A 16829-nucleotide genomic window follows, 5' to 3' on the forward strand; every position below is an offset into this window, starting at 1 on the left:
GTGCGCCATCGCTTGATTTAAATGCAACAGTTTTGATGACTACGATTCAATCTTGAACACATTCCACATTGATCATCAGTCGGCAGCTCTTCATTAGATCCGTGCTGAATTGGGATGGCAGCAGCTTTCTCAATGTCCGGATTAGGTAGTAGAGATCCGACAGTAGGTAAAAGGCAAACAAATATGTACACGCTGGCCTTTAGGATGCGGCGACCTCGGGTACCACATCTTCGCCTTTTATCGAATTGTGACGTATGGTATGTTATATTATGCAGTTTTCTTTTAAGATTTCACTTTTCACAGACACGAAAAACATTTAAATTTAAATTTAGGTGGAAAGCTAGAAAATTCATCAAAAAAATGACGGATAATTTCCTTTTGCATCCTTTCCGCTCAACACCTACTTAGATTCTCCTCATGAAATTCTCACATTCAGTTAGATGTAAACTAAGTGCCTAATTTATTTAAAAGCTTTTTATTCACCAATCCAAGTTTTCTTTAACATAATTCAACAATAGGCTTTTCCGGTTTTTTTTTCTCAACGCCGTGCAATATGATCTACTTTCTATTTTTACAGAACTTCAGTACCGAACACTCGACAGCAGTTCGACAGAGCATATTCGAATTAACAGTAAACTCCGTTTTTATATTAGTAGATTGATAAGGTTTCACGTTTAACTAGCTATCAATTTTGCGGTATTTGCCGTCGCAAACCCGAAATCAACACAGAAGGACAATTGAACGCATAGAGAATCAGCGATCACGACAATCGTGTATGGGTTAACATTCGAACAATGTGGATTACGGAATAGTGATTCCGCTTGTCATGCCAGAAAACTTGAACGCGGTGCAGAAAATAAATCACGGACAGCTGAACAGTGTCTTTCTTTCGAGAAGCTTCTTGTAACATATGTAGGATTTAGTTTACTTCTTTCTATAATTATTGTGTGATTCGATACATCAAACTGCGTGGGCGATAACCGCAGACGAAGCTGCACTCTAGGATTTCTCTGTTTGTATTTGGTATCTCCAGTCTCCGTCTGTTGCTACTATTATGAATTCTCTAACATTCCAAGCTATTCCAGATCGTCGTTCATTTCTTGCAATCTGGCCCTCTCGCTGTCGCCTCCGCCCTGTCCGCCGCCGTACTGCCGCATACGATTGATCAGTAGTGTGAACACTTGGGCTGGCAAGGTTTGTTGGAGGACTTGGAGAAGCTGTGCCGGTTGGCCGCAGACGATCACTGCGTTGGCCAGATGCTCGACACCGTTCTCGATGTCACCGGAAGAGATGAGGGCCTCGCCCATCTGAATTTCCTGGAGGAAAAATCTGAAATAACAGAGAAAGATATTGGGAGGCAATTAAACTTGTATTTGGAAGTTCAAGTGAATTTCCCATTTTGAATAGCGTTTGGCATCGGAAATATTAAATATAATATATATTAATATAATTAATATAAGGTACCCCGGGGCAAGTGGGACCTAAAAAAACGCTAGTTCAGCAAAACCGTTAACGCATATTTAGAAAACAGGGTATTTCAGGACATTAACCACGGATACATCATTATATGCTTCCGTTGTTGAAGTGTAGACGTGTTGTAAGCCATTTATTCAGTTACAAAAATATTGGTAGTGACATAAATAAATTTTCCTGTGAAACCCACTCACCCCTTCAAACGGGGCAAGTGGGACCTATTCTGCTTTATACTGTCGAACGAAACTAATTTGAAGAATGCAGATATAATGTTCATGTAATTTCTGAGTCGAAGTATTTCCGATCATGGATGGAGGTTTATTGCTTGTCCGTCTTTTGTTTTGGCAAAAAGAAAGGGATTACAATGTTAGCAAATATAAAAACAAGACAACAGCCAGTTTACTGTTTAATTGACTTTTGTCTGGCTTTCCATTAGCTTACTTTCTTACCAAATGTGTTAGATGGAAGAGATGAGCAAATCTTTGTTCACTTTTCGAATGAATGTTTCTCTGTTTAGAACACAAATTATTACATAAATTGGAACTTCAAAAGGAACGATTTTATTCAGGCGATGCGCAGTGTTGTAAATTTGTAATAGAACCAATGGCCAATTTATGTCTTAAGCACTTTATTTATCTAAAAATCTGTTAAACTGATGCGATGTTTAAAAATAAGAAAACACAAGAAAAAACCTGTTGATCTATTGTAGAATAAATAGATTGTTTACACTGTAAACGGAAAATTTAGCATAGCTATAACCATTGCTCTTTTCCGCGAGGAAGATAATTTCCAGAAAGTAAAATACACATTTGGTAAATCAACTGTACACTACTTCTTAACAACGAAACCAACGATATCAACTGCATTTGATTCAGATCCATATGATATATGAGTGTCGAAGTTATTTTTCACTAGACAACAATCTAAAAACAGGTAAAATGGCTCTATCGAAAATGTTTTTCAAATATGTCCCACTTGCCCCATGTATGTTAAAACTTAAGGGCAAGTAAAAATTTCAGATTTTGGCTTTAATCAAAACTTTTAAATCGTTTTCGATGTCACACAATTATTTAATTGCTCAAAATATTCACTTTCCACATCAATGATGAATTTAGGAACGACTATTTTTTTGGAAATTCATTGAATACAAATAAAAGTGATAGATTTTGCCAGTAGTTTAAAGTCATGATTAAACAATACCATTAGTATAGTGCCGCAAATGGTTTTGATTCCAATTTTTTTTGTATCAGGCGAATTCGTTGATAATTCTGCTTCATCTTTCTAGAACATTGTTACCATTAAAAACGTTCACCGATTAACCCTTAAAGGCGCAAGCCGATTTTTTCAGAATTCGTCGGAAATATTTTTAACGTAAATAACCATTGGAGTTATTAACATTAAACGTATTTTCGGTTTGTTGTTTTAAAACAACATTGCGCATTTAAGGGTTAATCGGCAGCCATAGTACCCACTTACCCCGTATTTTCACTTGCCCCGGGGTACCTTATATTAATTTATATATTATTAATATAATTTTAATAGCTATTAACGAAAATAAATCTACTTTCAGATAGTGGAATCGCTTTGTTTTTGGGATAAGAGGAAAGAAGCAAAAGGTCGGAAGAACTTTTGTAACATTTTCTGTAGGAATAGCCGGAAGAATTTCTGAAGGAATTTGCAGAATAAATCCTGAAAATTCTGGAGGAAATCCTGGAATAAATTCCAGAGGAATTCCTTAAGAAACTTTCGTGGAGAAATTTTCAGATAAATTTTTGGATGAACTTTCGGAAGAATTCCTGAAGGAACATCCAGAGAAATTGCTGGAGGAACTTCCAGAGGAATTCTCGGAGGAACATCCGAAGGAACTACCGGAAGAATTCTTGGAGGAACTACCGGAGGAAAATCTGGGGGATGAACTCTCGGAAGAATTGTTGGAAGAGCTTCCGGATGAATTCCATACACAGTTTTGTTGAAAACGTGTGTAATGTTCCTCAGCGCCGCCAACGCAGACTGCCCGACATACAAACTCAATTTCACCAAGCGATGGCGTTAGCTTACACTACTTGAACAAGGTGATTGTCGAAAAAGTTCAGGGTGAATTTTGGGTAGAACCGTATATATTTCTTACTGTTTCTTTTCAGGATTCTCTTTACTTTCAGATGGATAGACGAACTCGAAATGCGGAATTCACGGACCCTATACTACATAGTAATTACGGAATTACAAGCAAGAATTCAATGGACACGAGTTTAACTAACCTCAATATTGTAGTGATACTTGAACACCGATGATTTGTCGAAACCTCACTTTATCGCTAAATATATAGCTCACTTCAGAGAAACAAAGATAATGATTCCTCACTCTATTACGACTAAGGTAATGTACGACCGGAAGTATTACATGACACATTGCCATGACATCTGGAGTATGTTGACGCGACGCCTTGACAGCTATCAGGCAGCGCTTCAGGGATGTCGGTGGATTGCCTGCTTGCCATCTATTGCGCCAACAGTGATACTGTCACCTAGTGACAATTCGGAATGATCTAGCGCTAAAAAGTAAAATACGCAAAATTTGATAGCCATAGCTTTGTGTTACACGAAACAATAAGACAAAGACAAAAAAAACTGAGAAGGACGAGCAGAGAAAGGCATTAGATGGCCTGCATAAAAAACCGATTACCCTGATCCCCTGAAATTACGCAATCTAACATTGAGTCGCCACTAGTATCGTGGTCTATGCCTCTTTCCCTTTACTAATTGTTAATAATAAGATGATATCGATTGTAAATATCATAAAGAGTCTCGGCTCCGTTAAGTGTTATACACGCCTGAGCCTGTCAAATAGACGCAATATATTGTAGGGTGCTGTCAATAAGATACACCGCGCGGCTTTTGTAATGTTTCTAAAAGCGCATTTGCACAAGATTCCACGCGGCGTTTCCCATTCGAAAGGAACAACCGCACCCTAGGAAACGCCGCAATGTTATCTCCCCATAAGAATCGAGTATACGGGCAGCAAACAGTGCGGTGCGTCGTTTCCTCTGGGGATCGCTGCGTGTACTTTTGGGCAAATATGTTAATATAAAAAGATGAACACAGTAACCCAAAGGCCCAAATTGTTGTTTCCGATCAAATCATAATTTTGTTTTCTAAAATAGATTTAAAATCACATTTTGGCATTTGATTCGTAATTTAATCAATTTTACATTTTTACTTTTCTTGTATACAAAGTATACGTAAAGGCTATAGAATCACTCCAAAACCGAACTTTTGATAGAAGGCTCGGAGACCCATAGTGTTATATACCAATCGACTCAGTTCGACGAATTGAGGTGATGTCTGTATGTGTGTATGTATGTGTGTGTGTGTGTACAAAAATGTGAGACACACTTTTTGGTACTTAGCATTATTCGATTTGCTCGCAACAAGTTGCAGTCGACGCGGATTGCGGTCTAGTTGTTTCCTATTGAAAACTGGCCCGATCGGTCATTGCGTTCCAAAGTTATTGAAAAAACATTGTTTTTCTGCCAAGGGTCCCCCCTTGGGAAAAAAAATTTCAAAATGAAAAAAAAAAATTTTTTCAAACCTTGCAGCAATGCATTCAAATGACCGCAAATGCATATGAATTGATGGAAAAAGTAAAATCTATCCCCCTAAAGTGCTATTTCGACCTCTCTTATGTGTTTTTCTTATTATTTTAGTGCGCGAGAAAGGCACCACCAACGCTAGGTGGATTGATCTGGGTTTTTTGTTAAATATCTTGGCTGTGCATATGCACAGCACATGTTTCGAAATGGACAAATTGATATGAAATTTGCGAAAAAGAATCCACGTGTCTTAGAGGGACTCGAACCCTCAACCTCCTACTCTCTAGATAGGCGTGATAACCCCTACCCAACAAGACCACTTAAAGGAATAGAGGTAATAAACTATATAGGAAGATTGGCGCTGTCGTCACTGGCGAAACATCATTTGCTGGCGAGGATAGGGCACTAAATGTCAACGAAGGAAAAATCAGTACGTTTGGACAGATAGATACCCAACATGTTTGGGGACGATAACAAAGGGAACCGCAGCGACAATAGTCCTCTATAGATAATTACCTCTATTCTCAAAGGTCACGTTTGCGGAAAAGCCATCAGAATCCGAGTACCAACCTCCTCCATTTCGAAACATGTGCTGTGAATATGCACAGCCGAATATGTGTCAAAAGGTCGAAGGTCATAAGGTCGAAGGACAAAAGATCGAAAGGACAAAAGGTCGAAAGGTCAAAAGGTCGAAATGACAAAAGGTCGAAAGGTCGAAAGGACAAAAGGTCGAAAGGACAAATGGTCGAAAGAACAAAAGGTTGAAAGGACAAAAGATTGAAAGGACAAAAAATCGAAAGGACAAAAAATCGAAAGGACAAAAAATTGAAAGGACAAAAGGTCGAAAGGATAGAAGGTCGAAAGGATAAAAGGTCGAAAAGACTAAAGACCGACAGGACAAAAGGTTGAAAGGATAAAATGTCGAAAAGTCGAAAGTCAAAAAATTGAAAGTACAAAAGGTCGAAGGAAAAGAGGGTCGAAAAAATAACAGAAGGTTGAATGAAAAACAGGTAAAAAAAAATTAAAGTTTCCCGTCTGAAGGCGGTCTTGGGCGTTAGAGGGTTACTAGTTGACTTCAAAATGAAACACAAACATTCACAAATCACGTAAGGGAGGGGGTTGAGCGAAGTGTGATGATCTATACAAAGGGAGGGAGGGTTGAAAATTCGCTATTTTTGCGTTACGTAATTAATGGATCTTCCCTAATGCAAGTTTTGACAATGCCATATCCCTCCCAACTTCACAGCGTAACGTAATGGTTTCTAATAATAAAAATAAACGTATTTTGTATATTCGTGCATAGTTAGGCCGTTACAAATATTTAATTAACTTTTTGTCCTACTGGTCTGCGAAAGGTCAAGGGGGGAGGGGGGATAATAAAAAATAAATATTAAAATGAAAAAATCAAAAAACTCCTCGGATTTGTTAAAGAATATTTTGAAAATCCCCAAATTATCCGAATTTTATTTTGTTGCAACCTCAAAATATTATTACTTGGCAAAAAATCTGAGGGGCGGACAGTGTTGGTATTTCATATGCGGTAGAAAAATGCGAAACTCGAAAGAAAGGTTATGAATAAAAGAATGAAAAGAATCAACAATAAAAATACTTGAAAGACAAGCCTTTGTTTAATAGAAGGAAAAATTCAACAATAAAATATAACACAAATAAATATAAACAGGGTGTCTACTCATCTGTAAAAACGAAATTCCCTGATTTTTCCAGGTTATTTCCAGGTGTTTTACATTAATTTCCAGGTAAACACAAACGTGCCATATATAGATTTTAGCAGCAAAATAATCAATTCAAAAAAGTAAATATTGCGAAAAATATTTTTTTTAAAGTATTTTTTGGTTGCCTCACATAAACAATGTTGTAAATTACTTAAAAAATTCCTCCAAGAATTCCTTCGCATGTTCACCTAAAAATTGCTTCAGCCATCAAAATTCCTTCAGGAATCACATAAAAATTCCGTTAAACACTTCCGTTAATCACATAAAAATTTCATCGGAAAATCCTCCGGATTTTAAGAATTGCTTCAAAACTTCCTCCAGGATTTAATTTGAAAATTTCTTTGCTAAAACTTTAGACAACATCTCTCGAACAACCTGTGAAAATCCCTCGGAAATACCTTTATAAAATACTTTGCAGATTTCTTCAGACATTCTTCTATTTTGTTTTTAGACTTTTCTTTGGAAATTTGATTAAGAATTCTTTCGGAAATTTATTTGAATTTTATTTCAGCTGTTTTTTTTTTAAAAGAAACTTAAGATAACTTCTTAAGGAAATGTTCCGGTAATATGTTTGGGAATTTCTTCAGGAAATCCTTCAGAACTTCTTACGATGAAGGCGATGAAGTAAAATTGTCAACGCTATTACCCGTGACTGAAAGCCAATCCGAAAATTAAGTTACTTCTTACGAAAACTTCTTAAGGAAATGTGTTGATGCACAAATATGAGATTGTTAGGTCCATGACGTTAGGCTAGGGTGGTCTAACCGGTAGTACCGAAACCGGTAATACCGGTATTACCGGTCAATTTTGGATACCGAAAATACCGGTTTTATAGACGGAAAATACCGGCATTTTCGGTATTTCAAATTTTGCTGTCAGAATCAATATATATATATATATATATATATATATATATATATATATATATATATCAGCTAAACTGAATGTAATCGCATATCTGTCCCTTAAAATAGGAAATCCAGCATAGATGGGAGAGATATTAGGTTACATCCTAGGTTACAAGCAGTAAAGACTCATCGTGCAGAAAATACAACAATTGAATGTGCGCATGGATGAACCTTTCCTAAGTAAGCATCATCGACGAAATTCACCTACAGCAAAAATCGATCATCGACATTAATCATACATATTGCTTCATTCTCTTAGCCATCTGTCAAACTGCCAATGACTTTTTTTTTTCAATGAACATTGTTGACATCGTCAAGAATTTTCTCCCAATAAATGAAATTGTGAAAAAGGTACGTGCCATAGCAGTTTTTTTTTTAATCTTTATTAAAGTTATTTTTCCTATTACAAGAGTTCATCACTAAGCCATAGTAGTGTTTCTCAGAAAAACGTAAAACACGATTTGCTGCAAAAATATGTCCGTTCTGAATTCGGAAAAGAATTTGAATAAGTGGCTGACCCCAAAGCACGCTGAAATAGTATGTTATCTATGCTCAAACGGATCTATGAGTTGAAGCTTTAACCCGAATTAAACTTCGGTGATAATTTTTTGGCGGTTTTGAAAATAATTTAAGCCCTCGAACCTGTTCAAGCTGCTGTGGAACTACTCTGCCGTGAGTTCTGCACGATCTTTTTGATTTTTTGAATAATTCTGCCGTAAAGCAATTGATCACAAACATTTTCTTCAAGGCATCTAAAGCTATTTTGATTAAGAAAATGGACAATATATTGAAGCGTCTAATCATTCCTGATGCGATCGTTGAAACTGAGACAATGACCATTTCTGAGGATCGGTACGAAGAAAATGCCTTTGAAAGGATTTAGGGAAAGTACTTCACACTGATTTTTGACGAAGTCGTCCAACTTCGGTTGAACCAAAAAAGGGATTCTCAGTAGTTGGCAACAATTAAAGACAAGGACACCGTCTTCGACCAGAGGTCGTACAGACTGAACACTTAACACCTAGCATGAGACAACGGACAGAACACATAACACCCAGTGGACCAGTGGAGAATTTTTCGATCTCGAAAAGTTTTCTCTTTACCGGGCGGGAATCGAACCCACACTCCAAAGCATATGCGTCAAGACGATTAATGTCGCTATCCGTACGGCCACGAAACCCACATTGCCAACAAAATGAAATGCGCATTGGGAGATGAGTCACTCAGTATGTTAGTTACTAAACCAATTAATTACTTAAGTTTCGCTTTTCTCAGCTCAACAAACAATGATTTTAACATTCGAAGTTTTCAACAAATATTGTTTTTCATCCAAAAGACCAAATAAAAGTTTAACATTTAATACCTGAAATTTTCACAAAAACCGGTATTTTACCGGTATTACCGGTATTGACTCCACCAAATACCGAATACCGGTATTTGTCAAAAATGACCAATACCGACCTACGTTAGGCATAATACCTTTTCTATGTCGTTGACTGTTTTTGGGGCATTTTATGCTTAACATCCTTTATGCCTAACGTACTCATGCCTAACGTCCTTATACTTGTTCGCTTGACCAACATCTAGTTCGTTCTAGTTTGTGACCAACATCTAGTTTGCTTGGAGCTAGCAGTCAAGGTACCGATACTATATGCACCTATATGTGTCAAATGGCCAAGTTATGGTCTATTAAGATTACGCCATTTATGATCATAAATATCATGATAAACAACAACCTGGTGCCATCCCCATACATTCAATTTTCTTTCTCAGCTTTAACACGATATTTATTACGATAAATAATCTAATCGTAAGCTTATTGAAACATATTTTGGCAGAATAATTTCAATTCTATTACTGCTTTACCTCGTGCTTTACTGTAAAAACCTTCGGAAAATATTTCGGATATTCTTTTAAAATTCCTTGGAATTTTTTAGGAACTCATTTACAAGAATCTTGAGGAAAACTTTAGAAAACACCTGAAGGAGTTTTTCCGGATATTTTGCTTTAAGGAATTCTTTGGAAATTCTTCGAGAATACCTTTAGAAACTCCTTTGAAAGATCCATTCGGGATTCCTTCGGCTATTCTTTCAAGAATTCCTTTAGCAAAAACTCTTCACAAATCACTTAGCACTTATTTTTTTAAAAATCCCTCCAAGTTCCCTCTCCGGGAATCTCTTAAAGAAACCATACGAAAAATCGTCCGGAAATTCGTTTTGAAATTCCTCTGGGAATTCTTTTCGGTTTTTATCTTGGAAATTCCTCCAGAAATAATTTAGAAAATTACTAATCATTCTTATAGACACTCTTTTAGTGATTTCTTTAAAACAATCCTTGGAAAAAAGATCCCGAAATTCTTTCGGAAGTTCCTCCAGGAATTGCTTTGAAAAATCCTAACTAATTTAATATTTTCAAATATATTCATGAAGAATTTCCGAGGGAATACTCAAAAGAATTTACAAAGTAATCCCTAATTGATTTCCCGAATAAATTCCTAGATTTCACCAAGAATAGCCTAGGAAATTCTCCAGGAATTCTTTTGAAGATGGCAAAACGTTTTTTTCGGAACAACGATCCATTAACGTTCACTACAATTTCAATAGATTTGATAGGTATATTTAGTCAAACATTTTTAATGATTTTTTTCATCTTTTGAAAGAATTTCACTCATGATCACCGGGTATTGAAATTTCCCTGATTATGTCAGGAATTCCCTGGTAATTCCAGGTATTTTCCAGGTAGAGAGAAATTCCCTGATAATTCCAGGTTTTCCAGGTTTTTCCAGGTAGTAGACACCCTGAATAAATATGTGAATCTCGAAAGAACGGCCTATGACTAAAAGAAGGAAAAATTCAACAATAAAATATCAGGTAAAACATAAATGTGCAAAGGAATGGTTGATCAACACTCGACGTTTTGCCCAATTTTTTCGACCTTCGACCTTTTGTCCAACAATCGCAATTTCTATCTTTTGTTCTTTTTGTTCTTTCGACTTTTTGTCCTTTCGACTTCAGGTCGGTCAAACGGTCAGGGCCGTTTTTTATCATCGTGTACATTTTAATGTGGAGGTTATGACTTTGTAGGAGGAATAATGGTTCTACTTTATTATCACTCGATTTGATGATAAAATTTTTTTTGGTCGAGTATGGCAAGGTAAAATATTTTTCAGCATTGTTTCTTATGCAAAACACACTTTCTATAAAACGTGTAATCTCGTCGAGCAATGTGAAATTTAAACATTTTTAGTAACATAGTGAACGTATTATAAGTAATGTAGGTGATGTTATACTAACTGCGTTGAAATAAATAAATTTTATCGAATATTAGACATTCTAACATGAACCTACAAATGGGGCAAGATGGGTCAGCACATACTGAAGTGCATAGTTCGTATTCAAAACATATTTACCATTGCTGGTTCAATCATTTTAAGGTTACTTTCGGCATAATGATGTAAATTTGTTTATTAAAAATGTCTATTTTTTGTTTTTGAGAAAGCTATACTTAGACGGCTTGTTTTCATAAGAATTTTCAGACATTTGTAAATGTAGAGCCATTTATTCATCCAAGGCTAAAAATTTTTTTTTTTTTCAATATAATCATTGGCAATAAAGCTATCTATCTGTGAGTAAATCAATATTGGGAATAAAAACAATATTAATTGCAGTATTTAAAGGTGACCCATCTTGCCCGCTTGTTTGACCCATCTTACCTGCCATTTTTTGATTGACAAAAAAATAGACTTCTACTTTAATGACTCGAAGTGGAATAATAAGTGGAGTTTTTGTTGTTTCATACCCCTGGCTTACAGATTATGAGCTATTTTTATAGATCCGTGTTGAAAAGTTGAATTAAAATGTTTCTGTTTTGAGATATTTAGGGTTCGCCTAAGGCGACCCATCTTGCCCCATCATACCCTACAATATGCAATTAATTGTAATCAAGTGTCGGTCTTTCACCGTCATTAGTCGTCTGAGTACACGCGACCGCTTTTGTAAGGCAATCAAACTCATCAAATGCTTTAGCCAAGCAAGCCTTTGGCACAGCAGAGTGCGATTGATTCGCAGTCCAGCCCGTTGCTGGGAGGCATGGAGTGCGATCCTCTCGTTTAATAAACAATGTGCACTCGCTTGTCTGTGGATATACAACAGTAAAGCACATGTGGAGATTGGACAAATCAAGCATCCGAAAGATATTCAATTTGCAAAAAGAGAGCTAACCGCGGTGGAGGTTGGTACTCGGATTCTGATGACTTTTCGGCAAACGTGACCTTTAAGTGGCCTTGTTGTGTAGGGGTTATCACGCCTATCTAGAGAGCAGGAGGTTGAGGGTTCGAGTCCCTCCAAGACACGTGGATTCTTTTTCGCAAATTTCATATCAATTTGTCCATTTCGAAACATGTGCTGTGCATATGCACAGCCAAGATATTTAACAAAAAAATGGTTTTCGTACGGCCGAGTTGCCGAATAATATGCAATTAATTGCAATTTTACATTTTATATTTCTAGATTTTTTTTACTTTTTTTCAGTTTTATATCCATTAAAATAAAATCTTGAATTTATTAGAAATTTCGAACGTTACCTTTCAATATTTTAATATTGACGATAAAGGAGGACTTCGACATCAGACGAATATTTCGACACACAACACAAACCTGGACTTTATTAAAAACTTTGGAAGAATTTTGAATTTAACTTGACGAAAATTTGTTTTTTCCTGGTACATGCTCTGAATTTCCATTTTTTTCGCGGTGGGTTCAATTTCCCATTTTTTCCGTTTTTCCCGGTTCGGCGGCCACCCTGTTATTGGGATCAAAAAATGTAAGAGGGGACCATTCACACAATAACAAAACAAGTCCATTGTGCGAGATATGGATGACACCTAACTACAAAATCCGGGTTGAGCTGAGAGATGTTCACAAATTACGTAACATAAAATTGAACAATTTTAGGCCCCCTCCCCCCTCGTAACAGTTTTTGTAAGATGGATTTCATTTATTTGTAAAAGCCGTAACGCTTTGTCTAACCTTCTCCATACCCTAATAGCGTTACGTGATTTTAGAACGGTCTATTGTCCTTGTGGATCACAAATGCTGCATGGGATCTAGCGCTCTAAAACTTTTGCTTTTACTATGTTACGTCCGTTATTGTGCTACGCAATCTGATAACCAGCAGTTTGTTGGCTTGAATATTACAATTGTGCTGAGCCTTTCTTGTTTTTGGATTACAGTAAAAACTTCATTTTAATCCTCTGCTTAAATTTAATAAGAGAGGAAATTGTTAAAAATATTATTTTTCACGTTTTTTGAGCTACATTCTAGCATAAATTGATAATACTCTTATTTCGTTAGAAACAGTTTATCCAACAAATTCGCTTCAACGATGAAAAAAGCGTCAAAAACAAGGTCCGAAAGAATTCTGATTGATTTTTTTTCCAAATCTGACCTTGAATTTGAATGGAAATAAAAGCCCCCTACCAGCCCTGAAAGCGCAATCAATCTACTGTGGAGTAGCTGTTTTGCAGTTTTTCCAGCGAATGTTATTTTCTTCAGAACTTGATTACATAAACATTCAAATTTGAACCCAATATTGATTGCGGACCAGTGTGGCAAATGGAAAATCGATGGAAAACTCGCCCCCTCTGAACTTGAAGAAACTATTCCCCCCTCTCACCTTTGCACTTCTTCATGGTCTGCCATGTTGGGCATCGTCGTCCGTGGCCCTCCAGCAGCCGAGGCAGCCTTCTTCGCTTTCCTCCCTATCGATGCCGAACCGGAAACATGAAAAACATAAAGTTTCACATTAGAAAGCGCTAAATGGTCCCTCCTACTGCCCTCGACTCACTCTCTCGCAGCTTCTTTTTGAAGTCCGGATCTTTGCGGCGCTTGTGATCGAAGTAGATGCAGTAGCCCAGGAACAGCGTTCCGGCAACGCCGGCTGCAATCCCGATGGTAGTTTTACTGATCTCCATCTCAACGATTCCGGACCCGGGCTTCACGGTGGCACTAGCACGTTACTTCCGAACGAGAGAGAGGTCGAAAAGCGAAGAAATTTTCCTGCTTTTCTCCACGAAATGGACTTCTAACCAACACGAATCACACCCGCGTTCGCGTAACACACGGAGTTTTCTTCTTTTCGCGAGATTCTTGATTTTATTTTTCCATGAACTGTCAAAATACAAAACATGACTTTGACAGTTTTTGCAGCAGGGCTGAGTTGAGGGATTATTCCTATTATTTTCAACTAATCTTGGGATTTCAATGCCTTCGTGACGAAAAGGAGAACTCGCCGAAAAAAAAATATTGTTATTGAGTGCTGCATTCTGATTCGAGACCTGCAAAGACGGCAGCTGTGTTGTTAAATTCAACAATCGCCTTTGATGACTGATTTTGATGAGTAGATCTGTCATATTTTGTTTCGTATGATTCATCCGTGACAAAATTGGTTCACGCGATATGTTGCACAGATTTTGTTGCATAAAAACTCGGTTTGTTGACATCTAAGATGTCAAAAAAAATTTCATTTGCAGTAAATAATTCAAAACTGTTCCAAGTGGCGCTTTGATGTTGCATGAAGAAGAAGAAGCAGAAAGATGATAATCGAAAAAATCTCCACGGCAAACTATACGATGAAGTTTTTAAAACTCTTCTCAAAAATTATAAAAGCAATTTAATTAAAAACGGTAAGCAGTACGGGGTTGGACTTTTCTTCTACTATATAATAAACACAATATTCCTTTTCGAAATTTGATTTTGTGATATTACACTTAATACGTAGAATAAGAAAAGTCCAATCCCGAACTGCTTTCCGTTTTTAATTACATTGTTTCTAAAATTTTTGAGAAGAGAAACTTCTACGTATGCTTTCCCGTGGAGATTTTTTCGATTATCATCTTTCTGCTTCTTCTTCTTCATGCAACATCAAAGCGCCAAGCGTTGTTATTCAAAGATGATTTTTTATGAAATTAAATTATAATTTAATCCTTAATTGTTATTCTAGGTCGATTAATGATGTTGATTCACGATGGCATCTGGTGTTCGTACTGGAATTCTACTGGAACTATGCTCTGAAAGTTTATCAGGACGTTCAGGAATTTCTGCGGAAATACTTCAGGAAATTCCACTAAAAAATCCTGCGGAGAGGTTATTCAGCAATTCCTTTTTAAGAAAGAAAGTTGTTATCTGTGAATTCCACCGGCAGACTGAAACCTTTGGTAGTTTCACCGAGAATTTCATAGGCAATTCCTCCGGGAACTTCTTCACAAATTCCTCCATAAATTTCTTCCGGATCTTTCAGGATCTCCTCCGGGAAATCCTTCTCCGTTGATACCATTAGGATTTCCTACGAGAAGTCGTTCAGGAATTCATATTCCTTCAAGAATTCTTCATAGAAGTTCTTCGGGAGTTCCTTCGTGAATTCCTCCGGGAAATCCTATGGGAATTCCTCTGCGACTTCCTGTTCCTCTGATGGTCATTTGTGAATTCCTCAGGAAAATTCTCCAAAAATATGCCTTTGGGAATATACGCTTTGCAACCTTTCTTGGAATACACTGGAGAATTGCTTCGTAAATTCACTTGGGAATTTACTCGGGAATTCCATTGGAAATTCCTCCTGAAATCCACCCGAAAATTCTTTTTGGAGTTTCTCTGGGTATACCTTTTGAAATTTCTTTGAGATTTCCTCTGGAAGTACCACCGGGAATTCCTTTGGAAATTCTTCCGGAAATTCCTCCAGTAGATCATCAACGATTTTTTTTATTTCTTCTCAATAAAGACAGGGACACCATCTTCGACCACAGGTCGTACAGACTGAACACTTAACACCTAGCATGAGACAAAGGACATGACACATTACACCCAGTGGACCAGTGAAGGATTTTCCGCATCACGAAAAGTTTCCTCCTTACCGGGGCGGGAATCGAACCCGCACTCCATAGCACCTGCTTCTGGGCGAATGACATCGGAAGTTTCTCTAGGAATTCTTCCGGAAGTTCCTTTAGGAATTCCTCCGGAAAATCTTCTAGGAGTTCCTCCGGAAGTTCCTCTAGGAATTTCTCCGAAAGTTCCTCTAGGAATATATCCGGAAGTTCCTCTAGGAATTCTTCTGGAAGTTCCTCTAGGAATTCCTGCGGAAGTTCCCCTAGGAATTCCTGTGGAAGTTCCTCTAGGAATTCCTGCGGAAGCTCCTCTAGGAATTCCTGCGGAAGTTCCTCTAGGAATTCCTCAGAAAGTTCCTCTAGGAATTCCTGCGGAAGTTCCTCTAACAATTCTTTAGGAAGTTCCTCTAGGAATTCCTGCGCAAGTTCCTCTAGGAATTCCTGCGGAAGTTCCTCTAGGAATTCCTCCGGAAAATCTTCTAGGAATTCCTCCGGAAGTTCCTCTAGGAATTCCTCCGGAAGTTCCTCTAGGAATTCCTCCGGAAGTTCCTCTAGGAATTCCTCCGGAAGTTCCTCTAGGAATTCCTCCGGAAGTTCCTCTAGGAATTCCTCCGGAAGTTCCTCTAGGAATTCTTCCGGAAGTTCCTCTAGGAATTCCTCCGGAAGTTCCTCTAGGAATTCCTCCGGAAGTTCCTCTAGGAATTCCTCCGGAAGTTCCTCTAGGAATTCCTCCGGAAGTTCCTCTAGGAATTCCTCCGAAAGTTCTTCTAGGAATTCATCCGGAAGTACCTTAACCAATTCCTCTGAAAGTTATTCTAGCAGTTCCTCCGTAAGTTCCTCAGCAATTCCTCCGAAAGTTCCTCTAAGTATTCCTCCGGAAGTTCCTCTAGGAATTCCTCCGGAAGTTCCTCTAGGAATTCCTCCGGAAGTTCCTCTAGGAATTCCTCCGGAAGTTCCTCTAGGAATTCCTCCGGAAGTTCCTCTAGGAATTCCTCCGGAAAATCCTCTAGGAATTCCTCCGGAAGTTCTCTGAATTCCTCCGAAAATCCTCAAGAATTCCTCCGGAAGTTCCTCCAGGAATTCTTCCGAAAGTTCCTCCTGGAATTCCTCCGGAAGTTCCTCTAGGAATTCCTCCGGAAGTTCCTCTAGGAATTCCTCCGGAAGTTCCTCTAGGAATTCCTTCCGAAGTTCGTCTAGGAATTCCTCCGGAAGATCTTCTAGGACTTCCTCCAGGAATTTCCTATAGGAAT

The 16829-nt window shown here is 37.7% G+C and overlaps 1 protein-coding gene across 1 annotated transcript; it reads right to left on the reverse strand.

Moving 5' to 3' along the window:
* Window positions 1-456: 456 nt before the first annotated feature.
* Window positions 457-13848, reverse strand: LOC134204355 (mitochondrial import receptor subunit TOM20 homolog). Its single transcript, XM_062679181.1, has 3 exons — window positions 13548-13848; window positions 13377-13461; window positions 457-1329 (listed from the first exon to the last, which is right to left on the reverse strand). Exons 1-3 carry the CDS (start codon window positions 13672-13674, stop codon window positions 1077-1079), a joined length of 465 nt encoding a protein of 154 aa, XP_062535165.1. The 5' UTR covers window positions 13675-13848; the 3' UTR covers window positions 457-1076.
* Window positions 13849-16829: the final 2981 nt, after the last annotated feature.

This window comes from Armigeres subalbatus, unplaced genomic scaffold, assembly GCF_024139115.2.
Source record: "Armigeres subalbatus isolate Guangzhou_Male unplaced genomic scaffold, GZ_Asu_2 Contig529, whole genome shotgun sequence".
Lineage (NCBI taxonomy): Eukaryota > Metazoa > Arthropoda > Insecta > Diptera > Culicidae > Armigeres > Armigeres subalbatus.

Coding starts and splice junctions, on each gene's coding strand:
- LOC134204355 (XM_062679181.1), bottom strand. CDS start 13,674: ATGGAGATCAGTAAAACTACCATCGGGATTGCAGCCGGCGTTGCCGGA. Junction 13,462..13,547: donor CAAAAAGAAGCTGCGAGAGA/GTGAGTCGAGGG, acceptor CGGCATCGATAG/GGAGGAAAGCGAAGAAGGCT. Junction 1,330..13,376: donor GACCATGAAGAAGTGCAAAG/GTGAGAGGGGGG, acceptor CTGTTATTTCAG/ATTTTTCCTCCAGGAAATTC.